Genomic DNA, 12,218 nt, shown 5'->3' on the forward strand with positions numbered 1-12,218 from the left:
AAAGCCCAGAGGGGGCGCCACAATCACTGCTGTTACCCCTCCTTGTTGGGAGCTTGCTTAGAGCCAGGCTACAAGTGACATCTTACACAGGTTGGATACTTGTCAGTTTGCCTCAAGTTTTGATGGGAAATGTAGGTGTCCTGGTTCTACAGTGTGGCTCTCCATTACAGCTGCAAGACCAGGATGCCTACATTTCCCATCAAAACTTGAGGCAAGCTGACAAATGTCCAACCTGTGTCAGGCGTCACTTGTAGCTTGGCTCTGAGTGTAAGGAGGGTGGGACTCCGTTGCAGAGAGCTGGCTGCCTGACCTATGGATGGTTCAAGGAGAAAATGCCGCGATTAACTTACTACAAACAATTTATGTCAATTTCTTAAATTGTTTGTAGTAAGATAGTCACGGCGTTTTCTCCTTCAAGTGTTCTTATTACCGCGGCTCTCTCCGTTTTTCAACTACTGACCAAAGAATGGAGCAGGCATAAACAGCTGCCCAAGCCCCAGGCAAAGTGGGCTTGAATGCCTATTGCTGGTAGTGGGTGGCCCAAGCCCCAAACAGACCTAGGCCGTTTCCACACTACTTACCTTCATCCGGAACGCTGCGGAACGTCGTGAAAAAGAAGCGGAAGATAGCGTCTTCTCACGCGAGGTTTGCGCTATCTTCCGCAGGTTTTTTGCAGCGTTCCACAGCATTCCAGATGAAGGAAAGTAGTGTGGAAACGGCCTGATGTGAGTGCCTGCGGAAGGAACTTACTTTTTCTTCTTTCCTGCTCCAGTTGGGGAGATGGGGCATGGGTGGTTGGGGCATCTGGGCATGACTGCAGAAGCTGTTACGCAACCGGCAAAAGTCACTGAATAAGTATTTTTGACCATTGAGGTATATGAAGAAAACAAGTGTTAACTATTAGCTGAAAGGCTGGAGAAAAAGGAACGCATTTGCCTGGTAGCTCTTATGCTATAGCAGAAACACGCACCATGTTGTTGTGTCTCCCAGTTAAGAATACAGGGTCAAACTATGCCTTAAACAACCCCCCTACAGGAAATTGATATAGCATGCACCCTCCAGCCTGAATGATGATTGAAAAGCTATTTATATCCTGACGAGCACTGCATCTAAAGTGCTCTTTGTCTTATGAGTGAGCTTGCTCAGTCCTGCTCCATTTAGAGTAGGTTAAGATGATGTTGTTCTTGTACGGCTGCTCTAAATGGCAGGGAAATGCAAGTTGTCTGCAAGCTCACTGAATGGAGCTATACGAACAGGGGAACTGGCAGTGACAAAGAGTCAAGTCAATATCCGTTCCTTTGAATTTAGCCGTGTGGGAGCCAAGAATGGGAGTTAACGGACTTGAAGTGGTGAGGGCCCTTCAGGAACAAAAAGACATAAACCTCCCGAAATTGCAAGAGCAATTTAGGCTCTGCTCTATTGATCATGTAAGTGTATACATTTTTGTTATTTTTCCTACACTCAGGCTCTGAGTCACATTCAGAAATGCAGCAGGTGCTGCTTTTCCCCACAAATAATGTGGAACGCGCATGCGCATGAGCACACGCACGTAATTCTCCTCTTTAATTGCAGTGAGGTCGGCAGGTGTCAAAAGCATGGGGCAGGGCGGGGAGGGGAGACTTTTTAAGAAAGCAAGTGATGAAAAACTTACTAAAGTTCATAGGTAGGCAGGAAGGACAGGCCCTCCATTTCCTTCCTCCCCCACGTTTGCTCTCCTGTATCCAATCTGGAAATATTCCTCTGGAAATAAGGTTAGAAAGTGCTGGGAATAGATCTTCCCTGCATTTGTTAAAGGTAAAGAGCAAAGGAAGAAGAGGGGGAAGGTGGTTTAATCCTTTCCCTATTGAAAGTTTCTGAGCAGTAATGAAAAAATGACCGGCAATCTCTCTCATACTGAAATATAATCTTTAAGATGCCACTGGACTTTTATTTTATTTTGCTGTAACAGACTAACATGGCTAGTTGGCTACCCCTTTGCCTCCTTTTCCCCATTCTAGAGTTTTACAAAAACAAACCTGTCCCCATGCCATGCCTTTTTCTTAGCCGGAGACTTCCATAGTTGCCTTTAACACACCCACTGGGAAGAGCAGTTCACTGGTCTCCTAGCATCATTTCCCTTTCCCCCGTAAGAGCGCTGCTACAGGGTTAGCTCAAAGGTCCACCATTCTGTTGCCCACAGTGAACAGCCGGGTGCTGGACCTACAGGAGCCCAAAAGAGAAAGCCTTTCCCTCTTGTTGCCTGACCCACGTAACTCATGTTCAGAGATACAGCGCCTCTGAAGATGGAGGTTTGATTTATTTATCACATCTTCTGTACTTCACAGACTGCACTGGGCATACTCCCCCACATACACCTGTCTTAAACCTGCCAGTCAATTCCCTAGGGGAAGGAAGTTCACCAGTACATTGTGTGTGCAATCTGTCTCACTTTGAAAAAGCAAACATTTTTATCTTTCTTCATTGAACCTAATCTAGAACATCCTTTGGGACAGTGCAGCCAGTACTGTACACAGAATCCCATCTGTGTCTGGACTCTAGAACACCAATGTGGTGCAGACCAGAAGCTTACAGGTTGACCTTAGACCAGCCCGACTAACCTATCTTAAAGGTAGGAGAAAACACAAACATATAAGCACGCCATGATGTTATGAGTTTCTCAGTTTTATTCTCTGATGGTACATGAGACAGCCATTTTTCTGACAGCAGCTCTGGCAGTTATGTGGTTATGTAATTTTAGACCTGACGTCTTTCACAGAGAAGTTTTCTTGCTGTTTGGGTGCTGAACTGCAGTTGTTTCCCCTCTGAACTTCCTTGACAACACTGCCATTTGTTTGCCGTCTTTCTATAGTTTGTTATATCTTCATACTCTCTCAAAAACTACCTTTGATCCTCCAGGTTTTCTCAGGCAGAACACTAAGGAAGCCACAGGAAAACACCAAGGGGGACAACGATGTCATGATGACAAAGAAAACACTCACTGTGATTCCGTACCCAAACTGTATTAAAGCTTCCATGTGAAAGACCCCTCTGAGTCAACCACCCTCCCACTTTTAGATGGTAATATAAAGCTATCGCTTGCTTCCCCACATTGAGCCAATAAGCGGACTTCCAGACTTTCATCCAGAGTCCAAGCAAGACTGAGCTCTTAGAGCCAAGCTACAAGTGACGCCTTACCCAGGTTGGACACTTGTCAGTTTACCTCAAGTTTTGATGGGAAATGTAGGCATCCTGGTCTTGCAGCTGTAATGGAGAGGCACGCTGTAAAACCAGGATGCCTACATTTCCCATCAAAACTTGAGGTAAACTGACAAGTATCCAACCTGGGTAAGATGTCACTTGTAGCTTGGCTCTAACAGTCGAAACACACAAGATGAAATACCTAGGTTCAACTTGTGTTCTCTTATTGGTTAACACTTCCTTCTAGGTCCAAATACAATATATTCAGTGTTTGGGTGAGCTCCCTAAAGCATGCAGTCAACATAGGTCAGTCTGTTGCAGAGGAAGTGCATGCAACAGGCCAAGGGCAGCCTTCATAAATGTCTAATATAGTTGGGGGTGGAGGAAAGAGTTGCTGAGGCTGTGATCTTCGACCTAGAAGGAAGTGTTAACCAATAAGGCTGCCCTGAATTTCAGCAATGCAGTGGTGTAATACTGCAATACAGGACCAATGTAATTATTTTCTGCTTACCCCTGTCTCCATGTTAGAGCAGATAATGGATAGGAAGACTGAAATCGTGCAGCTTAAATAGAAACTCTTCCCCACCCCCCAGAGTCCACTCATAGAGGAAGGGTAGAGGTAGTATTACCTCCGAATAAATGACCCTCCTCCCTAATGAAGTTTAGAAAAGCAGTTGCTTGCACAAGAGCAATCTTGACTTCTTGGAGTGTCTGCCAACTGGCACATTCCTTGACCAGCATTAAGTTGATGCTTTTTCTTTCTGCTTAAGAGTAAAAGGGGGGGAGGTCATGATTTAAGAAACAGTATTTAATATTATGTATTCACAATACAATACTCATCAAGGCGGGACACCAGGCAAGTAACGCATCCATAACAGACAGTCTCTTCTTTTTTTGAAAAAAAGTCTAGGCAAGTTTCCTAGGCCGTCCAAGTAATAATAAGCAGTGCTTCTTGGCACACTGAAATTGCACATTTCCACCGCACAATACATCTGAGCAACCAGATGCATGAAGAAGAAATCTGACACCCTGTGTTGTGTTCCCAGCAACTTTTCTCCCAACTGTGTTTATGGCCACATGGAGCATAAGAGTGCTGATGCCGCTATTTCACCTTACTCCATAGCAGGAGCTGGTATATCAGCCAACAGCTGTCAATACAGAGCATAAATAACAGGAAGGAACCACCTTCAGTGCAGCATCTTCCTGGTGGGAGGAGAGCAGAGGCTATGCAGAGCTGAGGAGGAGGCTTCTTTCTGCTCTTCACTGGCATCCAGCAACTGCTGCATGTAACAGGAAGTGCCAAGCAGCACATGGCCCGTAGCTTGCATGGTGAAGAGTGTCCAGCGTAGAGCTTCCCTGTGAAAAGAAGGGATCATTGTCACAGACCCAGAAGGGCTGCAGGGCAAAGACACAAGGGCCGAATCCACACTTCCCTACCTTTGAACTGATATTTAAGGTGGGGGTGATCCAAACTCTCCAAATGGGTAGACTAATTATTTGATGCTTGAATGTAATGTTAGAATGATGGATTTCTGCTATAACGGTAATTTCAACAGTTAAAAAAATTAATTTTAACAGCTACCAACATTTCCGACTGTCCAGCATCCTAAAAATGACATGGAAATGACGCCACCCCTTGATGTCTCTGCGAGGATTTTGGAGCACCCCGATTAAGATTTATGGCTGGGATTGTGCAACAATGCTGGGAAAGTCCCCTTTTTTAAAAAAAAGGGAAAGGGAGGGCAGTCAGGCATGCTGCGGAGAGAGTGGAAAAGCTTGATAATTGCACGGCAAAGAGGGATGGTGTTCTGGAAAGGCTGCAAACACGGAAGTGGGGTGGTTTGAAGGGGGCGGTCTCCTTGTGAAACACTGCGCAAGAGAAACGTTTGAATGCCAGACAAATTCGTCTGAGGTGCAACGTGAAAGATGTGAGAGAATGGCGGGATTGAGGTAAGTGTATGTGAACAGCCCTCTGAGAAGCGAATAACGGGCGGGAAAAAAAGCGGGAATGTGTGGATTCGGCCAAGGTTGCCCAGCATCATCACAGGCCCATTAAAAAAAAAATTCCCTACGGGCCTCTGTTGCCGCCACTCCTGACCCAACCCAGTCATCATAAAAGAAATCACATGACTGTTAGCTTGAATAGACTGATTGTTGGCTGTCCCAGTAAACAAACATAAATACACACAAATTGCTGCAATTTCAGGACCAACATATAGTAACATAAGCTCTCATTGGCTTTTTAGCTTTTCATGTCTAGGAGCTCATATTTTCTTCTGTTTCCTTGATCTTTATATCCCACCTGTCTGTCAGTGAACTCCGGTGTACTTTTATTCAATGCTCTTTTTTTTTTAAGTGCTGGATTGCTGGTACTCATGATGTTCTTCTCCCCCACCCCCCTCAAGTCCTGTATGCCCAAGAGGTGTCAGTAACCCCTGAAAAAAAGCCCTGCTTTTATCCTCACAACAGCCCTGTGAGTTAGTCTAGGCAGATTGCTATTAGGCCAAGATCATATCTCCCCTCCCTTCCAATAAAAGGGGCACTGCCTTAACAGCTGCATAGTAGCAGCACCATCCCCAAACCTCTTTGTTTTCAGGGATCCTGAAAAGTTGTCCCCCATCTTGGCAGCTTAGAGAAGGCAAACTGCAGGACAAATTGGTAGTATGAAGTTGGTCCTGGTTGTTTGTTCAGAATTTAGTCTAACATATTGCAATGGGAATTCCTATGCATGTCCAAGACACAAGTCCATGTTTCAAGTTAAGGGGACTGGGAAGATAAAGTCCTGTATGCAATATCCCTCCTTGAACACTGAACCATCACAATGAACATGTCAAGTTTAAAGTTCTGAGCACCCGCTTGGCCCCTTCATTTTTTTCACAGGACGGAGGAAAGGTGCACAGGACTTTGTAAAGCAAGGATTCCAACTTCAGGATCAAAGGTGAAGAGGGTAGATTTTCTTCCCTCTGTATTCTGAGTAATATTTATTAACAAGACAGCATGGAAAATTAAGCAATAGCCTACCCCGCCCCCAAAGGGGGAGTGTCCCTGGCAGCTAAGAGAACAATTCAAGGTAACTGCTATTTTCATAGCAGCACTATCCAAATATTTTGAAAACAGAATGAAGCCCTGGTCACCAATTGGATTCTGTTTGCTTTGCACATAAGAGCACTTGCAAAAAACTGTAATGATATAATAGCATGCAGCAGAGAGAGAGATTTAATGCTTTCCTTCTATGCCATTGCACACTTCCACCCCTGCTTTTTCAGCCCATGGAGGAAAGATTGGGAGGACCTACATCAGGGCTAATAGGGGCAGGGGGAGAAGTGATTTACAGCAGGAAAACAACGCAGGGTGAGGACAAGACAGCCCTCCCACAGCGCTTCTTTTTCACCGAGAAACTATGCAAGACATTGGGAGTTTCATGAATGTACCCACTCTCCCGTCCCCTTCAAAAGGGCCCCCAATTCATATCTGGTACAGGAGAAGGAGGTTGAAGCTTTCCCCTACACTGTTTGGCCCCCCAGAATATCTACTTGCTCTCTTGGGGTAATATGCCTGTCCTGATAGTGACTCATATGTCTGCCTTAAGCAATTTGCAATCCCAACAGTTACTTAAAAAGCCAGACATGGAGAGGTCAGATCACATCTCCTCTGTCTGGGCCACAGAGGCCCACACACAAGGCCAGGAAGGCCTCCCTTCCAAGGAGAGACAGTGTATCTTCCCTCCCAGCTCTCAAGACAGCTGTGTCAAAAAATCCTGCCTACTCATTTCTGTGCCATGTCCCTTTGAAGAACTCAGGACAGCCTACAGGTTTCATACCTACTCCATTTTATCCTTACAATGAATGTGTGATGTAGGAAGAGATAGTATAATGCCATAGAGTCTACTCTCCAAAGCAGCTATTTATTCCAGGACTGATCTCTATCAAGAGATCAGTTGTAATTCTGGATCTCCAGGCCCCTCCTGGAGGTTGGTATCCCTAATTCCTGTTGAGCACAAAGCTCTCCTGTCCCGTATAACCTTAAGAACCACAGTTTCCTGAGGTAAAAAAAAAATGCCTAAATTCTCACATTAGAGTCTTCACACAAAATATTCCCTCGGAAAACAGACAGAAATCAAACTGCCATTTGGACTTCAGATTGACAGTGAGGTCACAAACATAGGTACAGTTTCCCTGTGGAATCAAATATGTGTAAGGGAAGACACACAAGGTCTCACTTCACTTGATCATTTAAAGATTCCTTATCTGACTTTACCAATTGTTTTATCATTCTGTGTGTATTGTTAACAGCTTTGGGCATTTCTAAACAGGAAGGCAAGAAGCAGGCCTTTATTTAACCATTACAAAACTCTCTCCAGCTCTACCCTCTCACCAGGGGTCCAGGCTATTCAGTAACCTGCACATGAGACCTAGGCTTTCAGATAGTTCAAAGGACATTTATCTTAGGAAACTGTACTGTACTGAAGGGCTGAAGGTGGGCAGGGCAGGGGGAGAGAAGAAGAAAGCTCTATCACTCACTTCATTATCCTTTTGGCCCCATAGCACCGCACATCGTAGGACATACTGTACGTGCCATAGAGGGTAGCTTTGACATTCAAGCAGCCAATGAAGTCCTGAGGATTGGTCTTGTAGAGGTCAAAGGTTACACAAGCCACATCAATCCTGTGCCGGGGCCTGTGGGATAGTGACAGCTGGTAGCCAGCCGACTGCCCAAGAGGGGGGAAAAATGCATATTAGGTTTTTCAAAACCTTCACACAACAGTAAACTAACTAGAACATGCCTGAAGGATCTTATGCATGCAAACCTTTTATTAAGAAAGCACCAATGAGACCTTCCAATTGCCCCATGAATCTCAGTTTTCATTTTTATTAATAAAAATAAGCAGATTTCTAGCCCCGATTACCCTCACTGAAAGCTTGGAGATCAGAAACAATCCCAAGAAAGTTTGCTTTTTACTGGCAAACTATCCCTTCCCACCATGGAACCTCTTTATCTTAGCCTATGCCTCTTATTCCTATTCCTTAGCAAGTATTTTCAATTGCAGTAATTCCAGTTTTCATGGATATTAAATTTAATGTATGCCATTTGCCCAACCCCAGACCTAGGCTGTTTCCGCACGTCCTAATAGGAATGGCCCACTCATGGAATGTGTTCCCAGAAAAGGTGCCGAAAAAATGGAAGCAAAAGAGCCTGCAACCATTTTGCAAATAGAGGCATCTGGAATCAAGAGGAAAAGCTGCCAGCATTCAGTGAGTGGACTGCCCCTTTAAGGATATGTGGAAATGTCCCTACAAAGAATCATTTGACCAGCTTTGGTTATCAGTGGCCACTTCACATCGTAGCATCGCCAGGGTCACCAAACGTTCCCCTTCCAACTTAATACGGCACCTTATTTCCAGGATTAGCCCTCCCATTTTCACAGAGTTTGACCTAGCCCATCAGTGCTCACCTTGGCCGGGCGCCAGACCTGACCCTTGGTTAACACTAGCAACACAGTGCCTTCCTCTAGTGTCTGGAAGAACTCTTCTGTTTCCACGCTGGTGCCATCCTCATCTATGACAATTGATATGGTACCCACCAAGAGCAAGGCGCTACGTACCTGTAGGAATGAACAAAGATGCAATTACAACTGCCACAGTACAACTGCCCTCCCATCTTACCTGAGAAACGTGACCTTCAAACGCTTACTTTCTCAAGGAGGTCCTCCAGGCTGTCAGCCATAATCCCCTTGCGCACGGTACGCTCCCAATTGCTCACCCGGTAAGGCCGGGCACGGGGAGTAGGAGTGGCTAGTAGCTGGTGGGTCATGGAGGCACTGGCAGAGACACACCTAGGGGAAAAAGTGAGATAATCAGTCTAGGAGCTCATGGTTTGTGCTCTGGGAATCTCAACTCATATCTGCCCTACATATTTCATCTGACTTAACAAGCATTCCCTCCCTGTCAGGAGCCCTAGGAGTTGGAGTTTAGGGGGGGGCATTGCCCATGACATCCTTGTGCAAGATGCAATTAACCTGTACAACTCACTGCCACAGGATGTAGTGATGAGCTAAAAGTAAAATGGTTTTGAAAGGTGATTAAACAAATTCATGGAAGATAGGACCATCAATGATAATTAATCATAGTTAAATGGAACATCCTTGTTCAGAGGCTGTGTACTTCTGAATTCTAGTTGCTAGGGCAACCAGGGCAGGTCTTAGTCTCTGTGTCCTGCCTGTAAATCCTTGAGGGTGGCTTCTTAGCCTGGTGTAAAGCTTACACCTTTCCCTTTATTACTCAGCAACAAAAAGGGATAAGACTGAGTTTTAAAAAAGAAAGCTGGGAACTAGTACATTTTTACAATAAACAGTAATCTCACAATAGCATTCTTCAATTTTAAAAGCCCTCTGGTATGAGGGGAAAATGGTACTGATGTGGGTGGGACTGGGCAAGACATACACTTCCCTGTCTACATGGAAGCCACCCTGCCGTCATTGCAACCTTTCCAGGAAGACTGAAGTAAAATGGGCTTTGGAAAGAATGTGGAAATACCCGGAAGAGCACAAAAGCACCATGATGCTGTCTAGAGAAGAAGGAAAATCACCTGCTTCCTAACCATGTTCAAGCTGGGGCAAACCACCAATGTGTAAAAACCCCTTGGTTTTTCAGTTTGATTTGGGAAATCCATTAACCTCCACCTGATTTGCCTGCTGGGTATGACCTGGTCTGTTTAAAACAGTAGGGGAAAAAATGAGACAATTGACACAATGTGATGGGTTGGGCTGGCTGGGATTAGCAGTGCACGATGTCACCTTAAGAAGGGTACTGCTGATGCCACACCTGCTCCTGGTCCAAGGCAAAGTTAAAAAAAAAAAACATCCCCACCACTTATAGTCACCTTATGGCTACTTACTTGGAAAGAGACCGTGGAGAGAGCAGGCCCAGAGACTTCTTGGCATAGTCCATCTTTGCCAGAGTGGCTTTGAACTGTAGGAAAAGAAGGCTTGTTTAGCTAGAGGCAGCCTGCAGACACCATACTCCCGGAGGGCAGTGGCTGTTGAGGCAACAGGTTCAAGCCCACCAATCCAGTGTTGGTAATCCTTTAACAGGCAGACGTCTAGTATCTTACAAACAAGAGACTAAGCTGGGAACCTGGGAGTCTTGTTTCTACCATGAGCTTGTTATTAGGTGACAATTTGCTTCCTTTGTAGTCCGCCTTTCTCACCGAGACTCAAGGCAGATTACACACTTTAAAAAACACACACACAGTAAGAACACTATTAAACATACAACCAACAGTGAATACAACTGGCTTACAAACTTAGAGAACAATGTACAGACACAGTATTAGGCATACAAACAATACAACAGAGCTGGATTGCAAAACTGGAGAACACCACAAGAAAATCTGTAATCTATACGAGGAAGAAAGCAATCTATACGAGGAAGAATGCAAGTATACATTTTCCCTGCCAATGTAACAATAGCGGCTTGACACTCTGGTATCTAACACAAGCACCCAGTTCCACTCTCAGTTGTTTCCTAGGATGCTGACTGCAGCTATTCGTGCCCTCTCCCCTGCAGTTTGGATTGTTACACACAACAAGAACGCAGGTCACCGTCAGAGCCAAAAATGACCCACAGTAACATAGGCTTCTGTGAGGCAGAACAGCTCCTAGCTTAGCCCCCACCCACCTTTACAGTCCAAAGAAAACAAACTGTCTGCATAGAAAATAGTTCTAGCTGACTTAAGCCACAGGAAGGGGCAACCCAGGACGAAAACAAGGAGGTATGAACCAGTTAAGCAAATGATATCTCCTGTCTTCAAGCTCGCCTAGGAGAAACAATACCAGGAAGGAATTTATGCTGCTGTCACTCCTGGGGCCACCCCTCTCCCCCAGTCTCCAGCTGGAAAGAAACTGTTACTCCATACTCCCCAAGCTGGAACAGACAAAGTTCCAGTCAGTGACTTACATTAGCTGAGATGAACAGCGGCTACCCACTTCTGTAGGGCTGGGCTTGATACTGTCAGTTTATACACACCGGACCTCCCTCTGCCCTTTGGACAAGAAAGGGAGGAGTGGCTCCAAGGGACAGAGTCTGCCTGCCAGCTAGTCTGCCCGTTGCATCACGAGTTGTTGAGCAGGCGTAAGCCGTTAGGCAATCAGGGCAAAGGAACAGGCAGGAGTTTTGTGGCAAATGAAGTAGCAACAGCCTCAGCTCCATGTAGGTGAAAGGAAAAAAAACCCTGGGCTTGGCCATTTCCTCACCACCTTTGCTTGCTATTAATAGCATTTGTTACTGTGCCTTTCTTCAGGGTTCAGCCCTTACTTCAAGTCTAAGTAGGAAGGGAGCAGCAAGTATTTAGCACTCACAAATAAAGGAGGGGGGGAACCAAGGGAAGAAGGTGTCAACTTGTAACAAAACAACAACAGCATTCGATTTATATACCACCCTTCAGGACAACTTGATGCCCACTCAGAGCAGTTTACAAAGTGTGTTATTATTATCCCCACAACAAACACCCTGTGAGGTGGGTGGGGTTGAGAGAGCTCCTAAAAGCTGTGACTGACCCAAGGTCACCCAGCTGGCTTCAAGTGGAGGAGTGGGGAATCAAACCCGGCTCTCCAGTTTAGAGTCCTGCGCTCTTAGAGCCAAACTGGCTCTATATAGGCTGAGTGCATTTTCTCTCTCCTGCTGCAGATATTTGTAGCTTGGGTGTGATGGAGGGGCATGGATGACAGCCCCTATGGCCTTGGTGAGACATCACCCTAGGTTGTCCTGTTTACTTCTTTGTTTTTATACAGTGTACATATACATCAATGCATTTAAAGTGTATTTTTGTAAGCAGCTTTACATCACCATTGGGGAGAATTACACCACTGATCTCTGTGGCCTGGAGACCAGTTGTAATTCCAGGAGATCTCCAGCCACTACCTGGAGTCTGGCAACCCTACTGATCAGATACAGAAAAGCCTTCCTTCCTCAGTCTTCACACTCGCTGCTGTACAACAGCTGCCAGCAATTGTATAGTGAAGAAGTGGGTTGCATGAATGAGAG

The 12,218-nt window shown here is 45.4% G+C and overlaps 1 protein-coding gene across 2 annotated transcripts; it reads right to left on the minus strand.

Annotated features, from left to right (window-relative positions):
- Positions 1 to 3,287: 3,287 nt before the first annotated feature.
- On the minus strand, positions 3,288 to 11,185 carry LOC129340893 (cell death activator CIDE-3-like). Of its 2 annotated transcripts, none has more exons than XM_054995785.1 (6): positions 11,133 to 11,185; positions 10,072 to 10,145; positions 8,869 to 9,010; positions 8,630 to 8,779; positions 7,698 to 7,885; positions 3,288 to 4,533 (listed from the first exon to the last, which is right to left on the minus strand). In XM_054995785.1, the coding sequence occupies exons 2-6, from the start codon at positions 10,122 to 10,124 to the stop codon at positions 4,365 to 4,367; spliced, it is 702 nt and encodes a 233-aa protein (XP_054851760.1). In that variant the 5' UTR covers positions 10,125 to 10,145; positions 11,133 to 11,185; the 3' UTR covers positions 3,288 to 4,364. The 2 variants fall into 2 exon arrangements, with proteins under 2 accessions (XP_054851760.1, XP_054851761.1); XM_054995786.1 differs by lacking the exon at positions 11,133 to 11,185 and adding an exon at positions 11,009 to 11,088.
- Between the last annotated feature and the right edge of the window lie 1,033 nt (positions 11,186 to 12,218).

The sequence above is a fragment of the Eublepharis macularius genome, chromosome 13 (genome assembly GCF_028583425.1).
Source record: "Eublepharis macularius isolate TG4126 chromosome 13, MPM_Emac_v1.0, whole genome shotgun sequence".
NCBI lineage: Eukaryota > Metazoa > Chordata > Lepidosauria > Squamata > Eublepharidae > Eublepharis > Eublepharis macularius.

Excerpts from the sequence above, each read along its gene's own strand:
- LOC129340893 (XM_054995785.1), bottom strand. The coding sequence starts at position 10,124 with ATGGACTATGCCAAGAAGTCTCTGGGCCTGCTCTCTCCACGGTCTCTT. Across the intron at positions 9,011-10,071 it reads TCTCCACGGTCTCTTTCCAA|GTGTGTCTCTGCCAGTGCCT; the intron begins GTAAGTAGCCAT and ends TTTTTCCCCTAG. Across the intron at positions 4,534-7,697 it reads GGGGCCAAAAGGATAATGAA|GGAAGCTCTACGCTGGACAC; the intron begins GTGAGTGATAGA and ends TTCTTTTCACAG.